The sequence below is a fragment of the Esox lucius genome, chromosome 7 (genome assembly GCF_011004845.1).
Source record: "Esox lucius isolate fEsoLuc1 chromosome 7, fEsoLuc1.pri, whole genome shotgun sequence".
Lineage (NCBI taxonomy): Eukaryota > Metazoa > Chordata > Actinopteri > Esociformes > Esocidae > Esox > Esox lucius.
Window position 1 is genome coordinate 6,407,209 of NC_047575.1, and position 14,510 is coordinate 6,421,718.

The 14,510-nt window shown below is 40.1% G+C and overlaps 1 protein-coding gene across 1 annotated transcript; it reads right to left on the reverse strand.

Annotated features, from left to right (window-relative positions):
* Window positions 1-997: 997 nt before the first annotated feature.
* slc13a2 (solute carrier family 13 member 2) lies at window positions 998-14,260 on the reverse strand. The gene is made up of 12 exons (XM_010899654.4): window positions 13,874-14,260; window positions 12,166-12,294; window positions 11,900-12,036; window positions 9,861-10,114; window positions 9,309-9,489; window positions 8,977-9,099; window positions 8,247-8,456; window positions 7,346-7,455; window positions 7,106-7,224; window positions 4,539-4,700; window positions 4,273-4,410; window positions 998-4,030 (listed from the first exon to the last, which is right to left on the reverse strand). Exons 1-12 carry the CDS (start codon window positions 13,970-13,972, stop codon window positions 3,896-3,898), a joined length of 1,797 nt encoding a protein of 598 aa, XP_010897956.1. The 5' UTR covers window positions 13,973-14,260; the 3' UTR covers window positions 998-3,895.
* Window positions 14,261-14,510: the final 250 nt, after the last annotated feature.

A 14,510-nucleotide genomic window follows, 5' to 3' on the forward strand; every position in this document is an offset into this window, starting at 1 on the left:
GGCCTCTGTAACAGACTCTGAAACCCAGTGCTTTATGTGGTTAGAACGATTTCCTAATGAAAACACAAGAACGTGTACATGAACATGTCATGAACGTAGACGAAATAGAAACTCTGGGATTCTCTTTGGGTCAGTGTTTTCAAGGAACACAATGGGCGTTTTATGTTGATTTGTTGATAGCAATATGTAGTACATTTTAATGTGCTGTGTGTTTTGTATGTTTTTATGATAGAGTTTGTTATAAATGTTGCAAATCACATGCTAAGGGTTTAAATATTCAGGGTAATTTTTGTCCTCAATCAATTACCTTAATACAAATATAAGGAGGGACGTAAGAAAGGAAATTATTGATAAGTAAATCATATCTATTGTCCAGAGCCTTGGTCCAGTGGGAAAGCCTCGGCTCATTCACATACAGTATGTGACTCCCAGTTGGATACCAGTGTTTAACACATTTTTCCACCCTTCACCTCTGTGTCCCCTCTTTACCTGTCTCCCTCATACAGTAGTGTCAGTCTCTACTCTAATATGCCTAGCCCTGCATGTTTCACTGTATACAACTGTAATAAATGTACTCAAACGTGTCATGATTCTATCAACTGTGTACTTGGAAGATGGCCATCTAATGCACCAATGTAAATTAAGCTGAAATTCTTGGTTTAGATAGTGAAATATCAAGGTCAGATGAAGGCTTTGTTGCTTTTTGATTAAACCCCTTGAATAAAGATTATTCTCAGCTTCCAAAACCTCATTCAAAACTAAGGGAAGTTTTCTTACACAATATGAAAAAACAGAGGCCTGAATCTTCCAAAATGGAAGCAAACAGAGAGCTTAACTGCTCTCGCCTGTTCTCCTCATTTCTCTTGGCTCACAGATACATTTTTAGTAAAAAAGCTAAACTGTTCTTTGACTTTATCATATACTCTTCTCATTTAGATATCATCCTTACCTCTTGTTTATACACCCTGTTAAAGAAATTAGAAAGGATCATCCGGACTTAAAACAAGTGGATACTTTAATGGGTTAAACAAAATTTGCATGGGGAAAAACAAATTAAGTTCAGGTGAATTTACATACAGATTATTTCACATACCACAATAGAGAAATGTTGATCTTTACAAACATGTCCCCAGTGATATCTCTCCCGAGACCTGATAACGTGTTTCCCAGATGCCACCCCATTCACATTATAGTCCACTACATTGACCAGGGTACACTGTGACAGGCTGTATAGTCCACTACATTTGAACAGGGTACACTGTGACAGGCTGTATAGTCCACTACATTGACCAGGGTACACTGTGACAGGCTGTATAGTCCACTACATTTGAACAGGGTACACTGTGACAGGCTGTATAGTCCACTACATTGAACAGGGTACACTGTGACAGGCTGTATAGTCCACTACATTTGAACAGGGTACACTGTGACAGGCTGTATAGTCCACTACATTGAACAGGGTACACTGTGACAGGCTGTATAGTCCACTACATTGAACAGGGTACACTGTGACAGGCTGTATAGTCCACTACATTTGACCAGGGTACACTGTGACAGGCTGTATAGTCCACTACATTGAACAGGGTACACTGTGAACAGGCTGCCACTTGGGCTGCAATAACAGTCGTCAATCTTATAATTTGTTAAAGCTGGAAGTTATAGTGGTGAAACGACCATGTCCATTTGCCATACTTTTCTCACAGACATCATTGGTCATCAACTCTACATCATGGCACGATATAACAGTAGAGTGTGTCATTAAAATGTTTCCCTGGATGCTGGATCTCCTCAATGCAAAAACCATAACCGATATGGCACTGTGGCAGCCACTGGTGCTGTTATGCCTAATTGTGGCCCTTAGCTTTAAAGGAGCTTGGATTACTGTGATCTTTTGTTTTGGATAAGAAAATGTTATTAATGACAGTAATATAATAACCACCGTCAATGCAACACAAAACTGATACCGATAACCTCAGTGCAGATTAACTCATGTACCCTAATGTGGGGTGTGATATGGCTGCATCTTGTCCAAAAAAGGACTATAATAATAAGTTAAAAGTACAAGCAATTAATCCATTAAATTTCAATGTATTCACATTGACAATTCTGTGCTTATAAGAATATTTTCTAAGAATATTCCTACATTATATATCCCTATTTATAAAGTACATAGTAATGTCTGTAAAATGTTGGTGTGAGGGGAGTTGGGATATGTCATTGTCTGGCATGGGGACAGATATGTTTACATTGAATGAACACTAGGGAGAAATGGCACTGCAATGTAATGTATTGAGAAGGGTCAGCGTCTTCTAAAAGAAATGTGTTGGAGAATTATTATGACTTTCCCTTCTTTGCTCATTCCATCTCAGAGCTTCATCTACTCAAAGAAAACACATCCCAATACTAGTAAAGCCTTTTTCACAAAGCTGACGACATACTTGGGCACACAATGTTTCACAGGATGGAGGATGACAAGACAGCTCTCTTCACAGAAGACCTGAACAACAGCCTTCTGGGAGTTCTTTGGTTCAGGAAAGAAGATCACAGAAACTATCTTGTAGCATAGCGTGGTAAAGCCTAACAGTAGCAATCTTTGAAAATAAGCTGAGCAAGCCCACAGCGGTCGTTGACATGTTACTGAGTGACACTCTAGATGGAGTGAAGATGGAGGCTTCTTTCATCATCCTCTTAATATATTGTCTCACTGCTATTCCATAATAGCCAGTCTTTTGCTGATAACATATGTGAAATACAGATAAGACTGTCAGGAATATGTGTGTATCATTTAATTCCATAAGGAGAACAGAGTGCAAAGGACTAGGCAATAAATCGACTGGGGGGAGAAAAAACAATAACTGATTGTTATCTTCTGCGCAGAAGATCAAACAATTATTTCTAAAACACTGATCTTTCTTAATCAATTTATAATCTTACTTCCTTTGGGTAATATTACAAATCATTTGAAAATAATGTTTGCTGGACTGTCATAGCTACAATTGGCAAAGTAAAAATGTATTTATACATATAAAATATTCACATTTTATATATAAATTGGGCCACAACCCTTTGGGAAATTCTGTTCTGTGGTACCTTTACTTTAGCAAAAAACAGGAAATATGAAACTACGTAGGAAAGAATCTTTGGTAAACAAAAGTGACAATACTCTGGTTTATCCATGATTTCTAAGCCTTTCAAAAGCAATGCCTGTTAGTACAAATAATTTCCAAGATGCTAATTTAGTTTTACATTTGTGCAGTGTGATGTTTTGAGTTTGGCTATTTCTGTTAATTGGTAAAGTCTCACCCTCCTAGCCTGCTGATTAGCGGATAACTTCACTCAATATTGGTTTTTAAGTTAGAATATATGTTCATTTTGGTTTCTAATTTGATTTGGCACTCACACAGCATATGAATGTTTAATGTATTGTTTTTATCTAAGCGTCTAACACTATGGAGCTTTGAAACTTCTGTCAGTCTCTGTTGTGCATGTATGTGGTCTGTTAGTCTGAGCTAGTCTGTATGTTATATCCTGGTTTGGTTTTTGAATGTAGTTTGGCTGGTTGTCGAATGGTTGCAAAACACCCTAAGGAAGAGAGTACACAAAGACAGTACTGTAGCTGGTGTACTTGTTCAACAGCTCAGACATCCTCACTTCAGCATTGTTTTTCTAGCTTTATCTCCCTTTCCTTATCTCATACTCTCTTTATCTCACTATTTCTTCTTTGTGCCTGTCATTATCTTTACTTATCATTCTGAGTCCATATCTGAATTGTTGGTCTGTCTTGCTCCCTTTGCTTCCAGTATTTCTTGTACCCAGCCTTTTTCTCCTCCCTCTAAGCCCTGCACACTTGTTTGCTGACCACTCCCCGCCTCCGTCTGACCGTCCCTCACTCCTCTCAGGGCTTGATCCCGTGTGTGACATTGGCCCAATCAGGGAAGGTGCTGAGGTGGAACATGGCATCTCCCCAGGTGTTGACGGCCATGTTAATGGTCAGGATCCCAATCATGTTCAAGACGAAGCCCGCTTTCACCTGGAGAAAGACAGACAGACAAGCATGGGACCACTGTACTATGCACAGTGCCGTGTCCAAAGGTGTCATTGTCACAGTCAATAACGCACGCCATTAAACGGACACTGGTGTATCCAAAAGCACACGTGGTGCAAAAGTGACCGCCACCCCGTACTCAAACCTGTCATCTGTCCAGCCCAGGGTCAACTGTCTGTAGTGCAGGCGGACTAGTGCGCCTCCGTGTTCTGTGCTGCGGCACTCACCATGTCCATGACTTTGAGGTTTCCGTAACTGAAGGCGATGGCGTTGGGAGGGGTCGCCACGGGCAACATGAATGCCAGCGAGGCGCAGATGGTGCATGGCAGCATCACGTACAGGGGATTGAGGCTGATGGCCGTTGCCTTGGGGGGGGGGCGGGGGGGGGGGGGACACACGACACGGTCAACGCGATGGCAAGCACACAGTGGAAAGAGAGAGTGGGGGAATAGAGGGTGTGTTGGTGCATCTTGAGGCGTGTGCGTGTGTTTACCATAGAGGCCAGTATGGGCAGGAACAGCGTGGTGGTGGCCGTGTTGCTGGAGCACTCGGTGAAGGTCCCCACCAGCAGACTAAGCAGCAGTGAGATGGCAAAGGGAGGGATGGACTTTAGAGGCGCTAGACTCTCACCCAGCCACAGAGACAGACCAGACTCCTGGAGAGGGAAGGGTTGGGAGAGATGTATGATAGAAACAGAGTGTTATAGACATTGTCTGCACACATGCACTCACAGCGGAAAGAGATTACTAAAGCAAACCTGCGCACACAGACAGACACACACACTAGTGATACACAGGCTGACTCACAACACCAAGGACCTGGGGTTTGGGGTCAGGACACGTTTTTGTGGACGGGGAATAGACGCTTGACAAAATAAAAATACAGGCACATCAGAAAATCCATACTTGCATAATAATTTGCCATTTATGTCTATTGGCTACTTCGGGGGTTGTCTTTCATAATATGTATCTGTCAATAATGCGTAGGCTGAAGCATTAGCTTTTGGGGAAAACTGTACGTGCCGAATTGACAAAACCTTCATGGACTGAAAAATAAAAATCATGTAGATCTACTGTATGAAATGAAAAATCTGATAGTTTGATGAAATAAGTGAAAATCTTTGAAATGGGGAGGGTTTTAGCAGTGGCTATGGTGTGTGATTGACAGTGACCTGTTCCTTGTTGTTATTTCCCTCATCTGTTTCCCTGATCTCTATGTAAGTTCCTTCTTCCCTCAAGTATCTTGTCTGTCAGTGTTTTGGATCCTGTTCGATGTACAGTTGTTCTGTTGTTTTATTTTTTTGTTATTTTAGTAAAAGCCCCTGTGTCCTGCCTCCTGCCTGCGACAATACAGGATGGGTTTTTGGAGGAGAAGAGTGGTTTCACAGCTGTCTCTTTTCAGCAGGTGTTTGTTTACATCATTAGTGCATGACCAGCAGAGCTGTCAATGTCTAGTTTTGATTTTACACTTTGTATTTCAGGTCAGTTTCTGTGGTCTGCACTTAAGACATGTCAACGCAAGTCAAGCTAAAGCCATCGTGATGTAAATAACCTGCATTAATTAACAGTTTCTTACATTTAAAAGAAGAAAGCACTGGTCAGCTCAGCAATAGTTTAGTAATGGCCTAATACACCATCGAGGACCTCTACAGTGGAAGACCCAAGAATGCTCACTGTAATTAAGAAACAACAACAACAACAAATACCTGTCTGACAGATTAGGAATACTCTCCATTAGGTAGGCATCGATATGTTGCCCACTACCATTAGCAGAAGACCTTCCCAGTCAAATTACACAGGCTGGATTTCAAGGTGCAAATATACTAGTTATAAACAGGATGGCATAAAAAACAACAACCTAATTTTCTTCATAGTTCTAAAAAAGGTAATTGTCGATAAATATTAACTTAAAGTAAGTCAGTAAAGTAAAGTTGGATTGCCCTTGCACATTATTCAAATAATGCATAGTTTATTTAAAAAATTGTTGAAATCCACTGTATTCTTTGGTTTTCATTTGTACAAAACCAAAAGATCTTCATAATTTACTAATGCTAATTCCACAAAGAAATCGTTAAATGGCAGGACAGTATTTTGGCCACCTTTTAGAAGTAGATGGAATTACATTTCCTTTACCTTATCTTGTGTCAATGTATGTACTGCAGTGAGCATGTAGAAAATAGAGAAAACCAGAGAATTGTCTAAGGAGATAAGGCACAGAATTGTAGCCAAGCCAGAGACATAGATGTTCCACCGTACGTAATGTTATCAAGAGGTTTTAAGGCCCATGAAGTTAAGACTACCTGGACTTGTCTGATGAAAAATCACAGCAGAGCATTGTTGAATGGTGGAGAAACATTTTGATCAACTGCCAAAGGGATTAAATCTGACAAGGTACGACACTTTCAACTTGCATCATCTGTCGCCAACTCATCAAAAGTGGGTATGACCCAAATGACCAGATGAGACAAAATTACACACCATTTCTATGTTTACAAAAGGAAGCCTTCAATGTAAATAACACTTTACCGACAATCAAAAATAGTGAAGGTTCAATGATATTATCAGGTTGCTTTCCTGCCTCTGGCTCTGGGTGCATTTAACTTGCACACAGCATCATGAAATCATGAGAATACCAAGGCATTTTGAAGCGCAATGTTGAACTCAGAGTCAGAAAGCTGGGTCTCTGTCAAATGTCATGGGTCTTCTAGTAGAACAATTGTCATGGGTCTTCTAGTAGAACAATGACCCCGAAAAAACTAAGAAATAGTTCAAGAAAAAATGCTGGACTCTTCTGAAGAAGCCTTCCAGATCAAAATCCTATTGGAAACCTGTGGAGTGATCCGAAGACATCCGTTGTCCAATTATTTTATATGTCAAATGTTCAGCCCTGGGGGGGGGGGGGGGGGGCAAAGACTCAGTATAGACCTAAGCCTTTTCAAATGCTCAAGAAAAAAGTATTTTCACTTTATCACATCTTTTCAGTCAGTTATTTACAATGGCAGGTGGGTTTGGATGAATAAACTGCTGACCTATGACCTATGAATCACTAGTACACACACACCTCGCTACCACTGGCCAGAGCAAAACCTCCTCCCAGCAGCAGGATGATATTCCAGGGCATGCGCTCATGGACCACGCTCCACTCCAAAAGAGCAGGTGGTGCCTTGTGTTTCTTCGTACCTAAGGTGGGGACAGAAGAGGGGGAAATCTTTTTTAATGAAATGAACAAGAATCGTCTACAGTCGAGGCATCTGTGTTCATTTAAGTGTGAAACTGAATTGTGTTATTGACTATTTTTAACCTTCATTCCCTTCCTCTGCATCCTCTTCTTCAGTATACCAGAAGGGCCGAGAGGGGATGACGAAGAAAAGCATGGACATAAAGATGGCCACAGTCCCGTCTGTCACAAACCTGAAAGACACCTGCGTTTACATTTTCTTGACATGGAAAATAAACACATGGATAATACATTTACATAGGATACTGAATGTCCAAATACGTTTTAAAACCTCATGCACTCAATGGGCAATTTCTGCATTGTAATACGCAAATGTTCATAGCATACCTGTAGTAATAATAGACAACTAATAATGATTCACTATATTAACTCATCAGAAATTATTTTGGGTACATCCTAAAATGCTATTGATGGAAAGGAAAAGATGCATCCTCCATCAGCATCTCTAAGACGCACAATCATCTTTCCTCAGACGACCACTGGCAGAGGAGGCAAGTGAATTTTCTGGATGCTTATATATTACATACTCCACAAAATGTCTGTTCAACTGAGAAAACAAGCACTCACTAGTGCAGGGAACCATTTTACTGTTATATATATTGCTTATTATATATTTATCCCCAAAATATCAACCAAATGTGAAAGTAAAACTACATGTGGAGGGGGGCGTTCGTTTGAATGACAGCTGTTGCTGCTGTAATTCAGCTAACTGGTAGCAAATTAGGGATAAATTATTTAAAATATGTTTTTAATATGCCGAACAAATACATAATTTGGTCAGTTTATTATAATTCACATGTATCTGAAAATGCATTACAAAAATACATTTTTACGGTATTGCTTTCCCTATGTTGTCCTACTATAGTTGAAGAGTTAATTGTGTGCACATGCATTTGTTTCCAAGTATGTACCAAGTCAATCATGTTCTTGCGTGTGTCTGCATGCAAATGTATTTGCTACTCACTGTCCATCAATGTTAAACAGTATAGTGGCCCAGCCTGGCATGAAGCCTGGTTCTCTAGTAAACCACATCACCACCAAAAGAACGAAAACAGTCAGGACAGCCCCCTCTGCGAATGACACACTCCCAAGCTTCTTGTACTCCTCCTTCATCACTGCATACGCCTCCTCGTCTCCCTCATTCTTCTTCCCGCAGCCAAATGACTTCTTCATGCTGTCGATTTATCAATTCATTAAGGAATCAAATGAATCAATTTATAAAATATGTTCTACTCTATATACTTTTAGTCAGGGGTTAAATTGAGCTTCAAATGTTTTGTTTCTAAATCACAAGTGCAACCAAAGTCATTATCAAAGTGTGTTGTGTGTTCATTTCCTAGAGCTGAAATATGCTGAGTTTGGGTTCATATTGTGTTTGGGTTTGTTGTCACAAGTGGAAATCTTTTAGCCAAGACAGCTAACGTTCAAAGGTTTGGGGTCACTTAGATGCTTTATAGTTTTTGAAAGAAAAGCAAATTTTCCCCATTAAAATAACATCAGATTTCTCCAAAATACAGTGTAGACATTGTTTATGTTGTAAATGACTATTGTAGCTGGAAATTGATTATTTTTAATGGAATATCTACATAGGTGTACAGAGGCCCATTATCAGACCTGAGTTCAAATGACACGTTGTGTTTGCTAATCAAAGTTGATCATTTTAAACTTATTTGAAGCCCATTTTAACTACTTACTTGAAGCCCATGTACATGAACTGCAGCCAGAGCCAAGACAGGATCAGCATGAGGATCATGTTTGGAAAGGCAAAACCAAACCAGGAAGCAAAGTTGATCACGTCACCATTGTCTGGAAAGAGTCTGTATACAGGACAATGAAGAGAGAAAAAGAATCATCAAAAGCACACGAGGTACCACTCAACATGGAACCTCCGCTTCTAACTGGAGCCCTTCAAATGAAACAGTTACAGGGGGCTGCCCCAGTGGACACAGTGACCAATGACTCTTGCACTTTATATGCTAGGATACCCGCTGTTATCTGTACCTGGGCTTGACTGAGTGTAACTTACTTATCCATCTGTCCTTTAAGGATAAGGTTGGGTGTGGTCCCGGTGAGGGTGGCTGTGCCTCCAATGCTAGCAGAGTAACACACACTCAGACTCATCCCTTTAGTCAGGAGGTTGTACTTCATCTCCCTCTCTTTTCTCCTCCTCTCCAGGGTCGTGTCTAGATCTCTCTCCTCATCCTCATCTGGAAAGAGGGACGGATGGTGTGGGGTAAGAAAAAAGGAGAGGAGAAAATAGAAGGATGAGATTAGGTTAGGCTTGACAATTCACTGACTACTGTAAACTGTCCTGGATAAGAGCATCTGTTAAATTACTAAAATGTTACTTTTAAATGTTCCTACTCTCGTCTCATAAGTCTAAGATTAATCATTAACACTGTGTTCAGACTTTACAGCTTATTTTCAACATACAACACTGAAATTGGTTTTGGAATCAGACATCAGTGGTTCAGTTAATCTTACCGCATGGCAGTTACATTTTTGACAAAGAACCATAAATCTCCCCGTAAACTGATGACATCTTTAGTCAGGAACAACTCTATTTTTATATACATACACATATTCTTCTGCTGAGTCTTCACAAGATCCAGCTTGGTGGTGAATGGTTCCCCTTTGGGTAGTTTGATTTCTAGTTCAAAGGCCTGGTTTTCCTTCCCTTGACCCTGGAACTCCCTCTCATCATGGCTGGCCTCAGTGGCACTCAGCTGGGCTAGCACAGCCTGGGCAATAGGCAACATCATGGCTGTGGTGGCTGTGTTACTGATCCACATTGACAGGAAGGCTGTCACACCCATGAAACCCGACATAAGCCTGGAGAGAACGAAGTATTGGAGATTTTTTAACTGTTGATTGGTTAACTGTCTTGCAACTATACATTTACTGGCCCAATACGCATGATCAGTACATTACCTTGCCGACCCCAAATTATGGTAATGATTACTGCAGTTACAGTACCTGGCTAATATTGCATTAAATTGCTATATATTGTTTTTCATAACAACAGTAGGCATATTGATCTTCTTGTTTTGTGTGAAATACAATAAATGAAGAGCTAAAGCTAATTGACTGCATTTTGTAGTATAACAGCTAAAGTTGCTAATTCTGCCTGTATTTTGTATTATGGCAGCTAATGCTGCTAACTGACTGAATGTTTTATTATGGCAGCTAATGTTGCTAACACTGACTGTATTTTGTATTTTGGCAGCTAATGTTGCTAACATTGGCAGTATTTTGTATTATGGCAGCTAATGTTGCTAACACTGGCTGTATTTTGTATTACGGCAGCTAGTGTTGCTAACACTGACTGAATGTTTTATTATGGCAGCTAATGTTGCCAATGCTTACTGTATTTTGTATTATGGCAGCAGTAACCTCTTTCCGATAAGGGTGCATGAACAACCATTAATGAATACAATAGTTAACATGAACGAATTATGAACATTGACATGAACAAATTGTTAAACAGTGTGTAGTGTCATTTGTTCATGTTGACACAGGACATAAACTTATGAAGCCTGGTCGTTTTTTGCAGGAACAAACAGTTTGTGTGTTTAATTGTTAATTGTTTAATGTTGATGCAGGACATGCATTAATGTGTAGATGTTTGCAAGAACAATAGGCTAAGTAATATAAAATAATCAAATTTGTTAATATGATTACAATTCGGCAACCACTATTACTAAGGTAGGCTGGCTACTTGCCTATTCAAATAGGTGTGACGCGCATTTAGGGTTATGTATTGTTTGAAATGGGGGATACATCACTTACTGTATTTTAAAGGAGACTTACTATGGTTGGCCAGTAGGGGGCAGAGAGACGTGGTCAAATTGCGTTTGGACTGAATACGATCCTAACACACACCTGTGCATTCTCATAACTCTTGAAGGAAAAGACATGTTTTCTTTCTCATCACTGACCCTTTTTCCAGGTCAGTAATGTACAAAAGTACATTGGACATGTCGATACTTGCCTGTTAAAGTTTATGTAGAGGGTTGGAAAAGCATAATAATTTTGTACTATGAACTAGACAGAAAACCCATGTTGATTGTAAAATGACCTGATGGTGATGCCTTCCTTTGAAAAAAAACTAATTTGTTACTGTATGAACACACTCCTGACTAACCTTATGATTAATGTTGCTAACGCTGATGTGACCTTTGCCGAGCTGGTCGTAATATTTCTATGTCCTTTGTGTTTCTGTTCTGGCGTATCTGTTTCTGTGTTCTGTTTAGCGTCCTTTAGTTTATTGGTTTCCCCTGTGTTTTCCACTCACCTGTGCCCTGCTCCCTCATTAGGCATTGCATTTAGTTCTGTCATTTGTTCAGCTCACGGTTGGTCATTGTATTCATGTCGATGGCAGTGGTTTTTGTGACTCTGTTTATTAAATTATATTTGCCTTGAAAACCTCTGTGCTTGTGTCCTGCCTCCATGCCGTTCCATGACAGCTGACTGTATTTTGTATTATGGCAGCTAATGTTGCTAACGTTGATGTTTGAAGTGAGGCAGCTCCTTATACTACATCTGCCTGGATTGTTCTCAGATAATATAGGGCAAATTATTTCAGTAACTAGCTTCTTGCAAACATAGTGTACTTACAGGGCCGGCCGTACCCCAACCACCAGTAGAACTCGGAGCGCGATGCGTTTATGAAGGTTCCAGTGCTCCACAGCAATTGCCACCAACAGTCCACCAATGAAAAGCATGTTAGAGTCCGTTAAGTACTGGACACACACCTTAGGCAAGACACAAAGAGAGACAGAATGACAGACAGAAACACCCCCACACACAAAGGTCAAGGTCAAGACCTAGTCAGGCTAAAGCCTAGGAAACAGGTCCCAGATGTTTGTTTAATGTTGGAATACCTTTCCAGACTGCATGATGCCCATCATAGGGAACAGGATGACTGGCAGAAGGGCAGTCACAGCCAGGGGTATACACTCTGTACACCAGTAGACGGCCATCAGGATGATAACAAAGCCACATTTAGCCTCCTGTACACAGAGGGAGAGAAAGAGGTGGAGAGAGACAGAGGAAATGGGAGGGTGAGATGAAATGTGTTAGAATACAAACATGGCTGACAAACTCCCCAAAAATGAAAATAACAGGAAATAAATACTGTACAGGTTCATTGTACAAGGAATAGCGATGGCAGCTGCCCATCTCTACCAGGTAAGACATTGATTTTGACTTGTATATCCCTCCCTTATTGAACATACTGTACATGCATAAAACCTCAACCACATCTTCACTCAGGCAGATGGCAGTAAAATTTAGATAATACCATTCTACAGATATTTTCGTATGTTTTATATATTCCCATTAATTATTTTTGAAAATACTATCTAAAGGCCCATTGAGCTTAGTCCAGCAATGGTAACCCACCAGAACCAAAGCTATAACCTTTTTTTACTTCAAGTAATGCAAACAATGGAAATGTAAACTAAGTGTATAGCCACAAAACATGGGCTGTAATTTCTATAATGTTCAGGCCTCTCTTTAATTGCTCTATCTATGCATTTGGGAGCAGCTATCCCTTAGCTTAAGAAATAGTTAAGAGTGACCACTTTGTTAGTGTGAAAATTAAGAATGGAAGCTTTTATCATGATAATAAACAAACGGCCATAGCCTTGTTGTTGTGAAACATTTTATAGACCATGACATTTTACAACCTAAATTGCAGATGAAAGGACAGGAGTTATTTGATTATCATTATCATAGTTGTTATCTAATAGCTTTAAGTAAAGCTTTCCTTTATGAGCTTTTCCTTTCATACCATAGCTTTAAGTTAATGCACCACACACATACAAACATAGAAAAATAAATGTGGGTTTGTCTATCATAATGGGGACCAGAAAATGATTCTCTAACATACACACGTAATATATATCAAAAATCGAGAGAATGGGTAGATGCAGAAGACCAGTGCAACCTAAGGTTTTACACCAACACAAACTAAGACACTTTTAAACATAAACCTAGCACTAACCCGGACATTAATGTAACCCTCTCCTTAACTTCAATTGCCTAAACTTCATGGATACACTTAATCTAACACAAACACTTAACCCTAAACCTCACACCTAAGTTGTGCAGTTTAACCTAAACCAAACCCCTAACCCGTCACTGGCTTAAACATTTTGCAATCAATTTAAAGATACTTCCATGACATATCCATCACATCATCATCATGTTATTCCTGTCAGCTGCTCTCATAAAGCATTGTCTGCTTAATGGCATATTGTACGTTTCCATTCTCTGGGCATTCTTTGATGGAACACCATGGGTATGTCAAGACTTGGGCAACGAGTAATGTATGTATTAACTGTGTATTGTGGTTTATGTATAGCAGACCATTTCTGAGGTAAATTAGGTAATGTACCCATTAATATGATAAAGCATCACTTCTTACACTTCTCACTTTGACCCTTTAAACATAAATCCTAAGCCTAAAAAGCCTTTTCCTTCATGGTAACAAGCAATCAAGTTAACATTTTCCTTTTTGAACATCCATTATTTTAGGTCCCCACAAGTTGTACCTGCACGCACACACATATACACACACACACTTACCGATGAGGGGATGAGCAGAGGCAGAAGCAGGAGGACCAGAGGGGTGAGGAAGATGAGGAGGTATTTCCGATAGCTCCACAACACGCTACAAAAAGCCATGTTTTCCAACAGACAGGAAAAGAGACAGAAACACACCTGGACTACAGTCAACCTAGCGCTAACCTACAAGGAACTCGAAGAAGTAGGTTGGTCAGATATATCTTGGCGACTCGTACCTCAAACTTCAGGGAACTGAACAGTTACCCAGCGAGTAATAAATTTAAAGGTACAGCTTCACGCCTGGCTAAGCCACAGGTAAAAGATGGGTGAGCCGCAGGTTAGGGCCAGGTAGTGGGACAGGTGTGCTCCAGCCTGACAGCTTGGCAGGTTATGCGTCTAACTGGACTGTCATTGACTGTTTATATCACCGAGGTAGAATTAAACATTAACTCTACCTCAAGGGGACGGGGATCTTAGAGCAACAACCTTTATGCGATCTGGCTGTGGATAGAGAGAAAGAGAGAACAATGGATAGTCAAGGACTGATTTATTGCCGTAGAGATTAAAGTCTGAATTCAGGGATGTTTTGCACTACAATATTTTGCCTGAAATGTATGAAAAAACAATCAAACTGACTGAACATAAAAAACTTAAACTC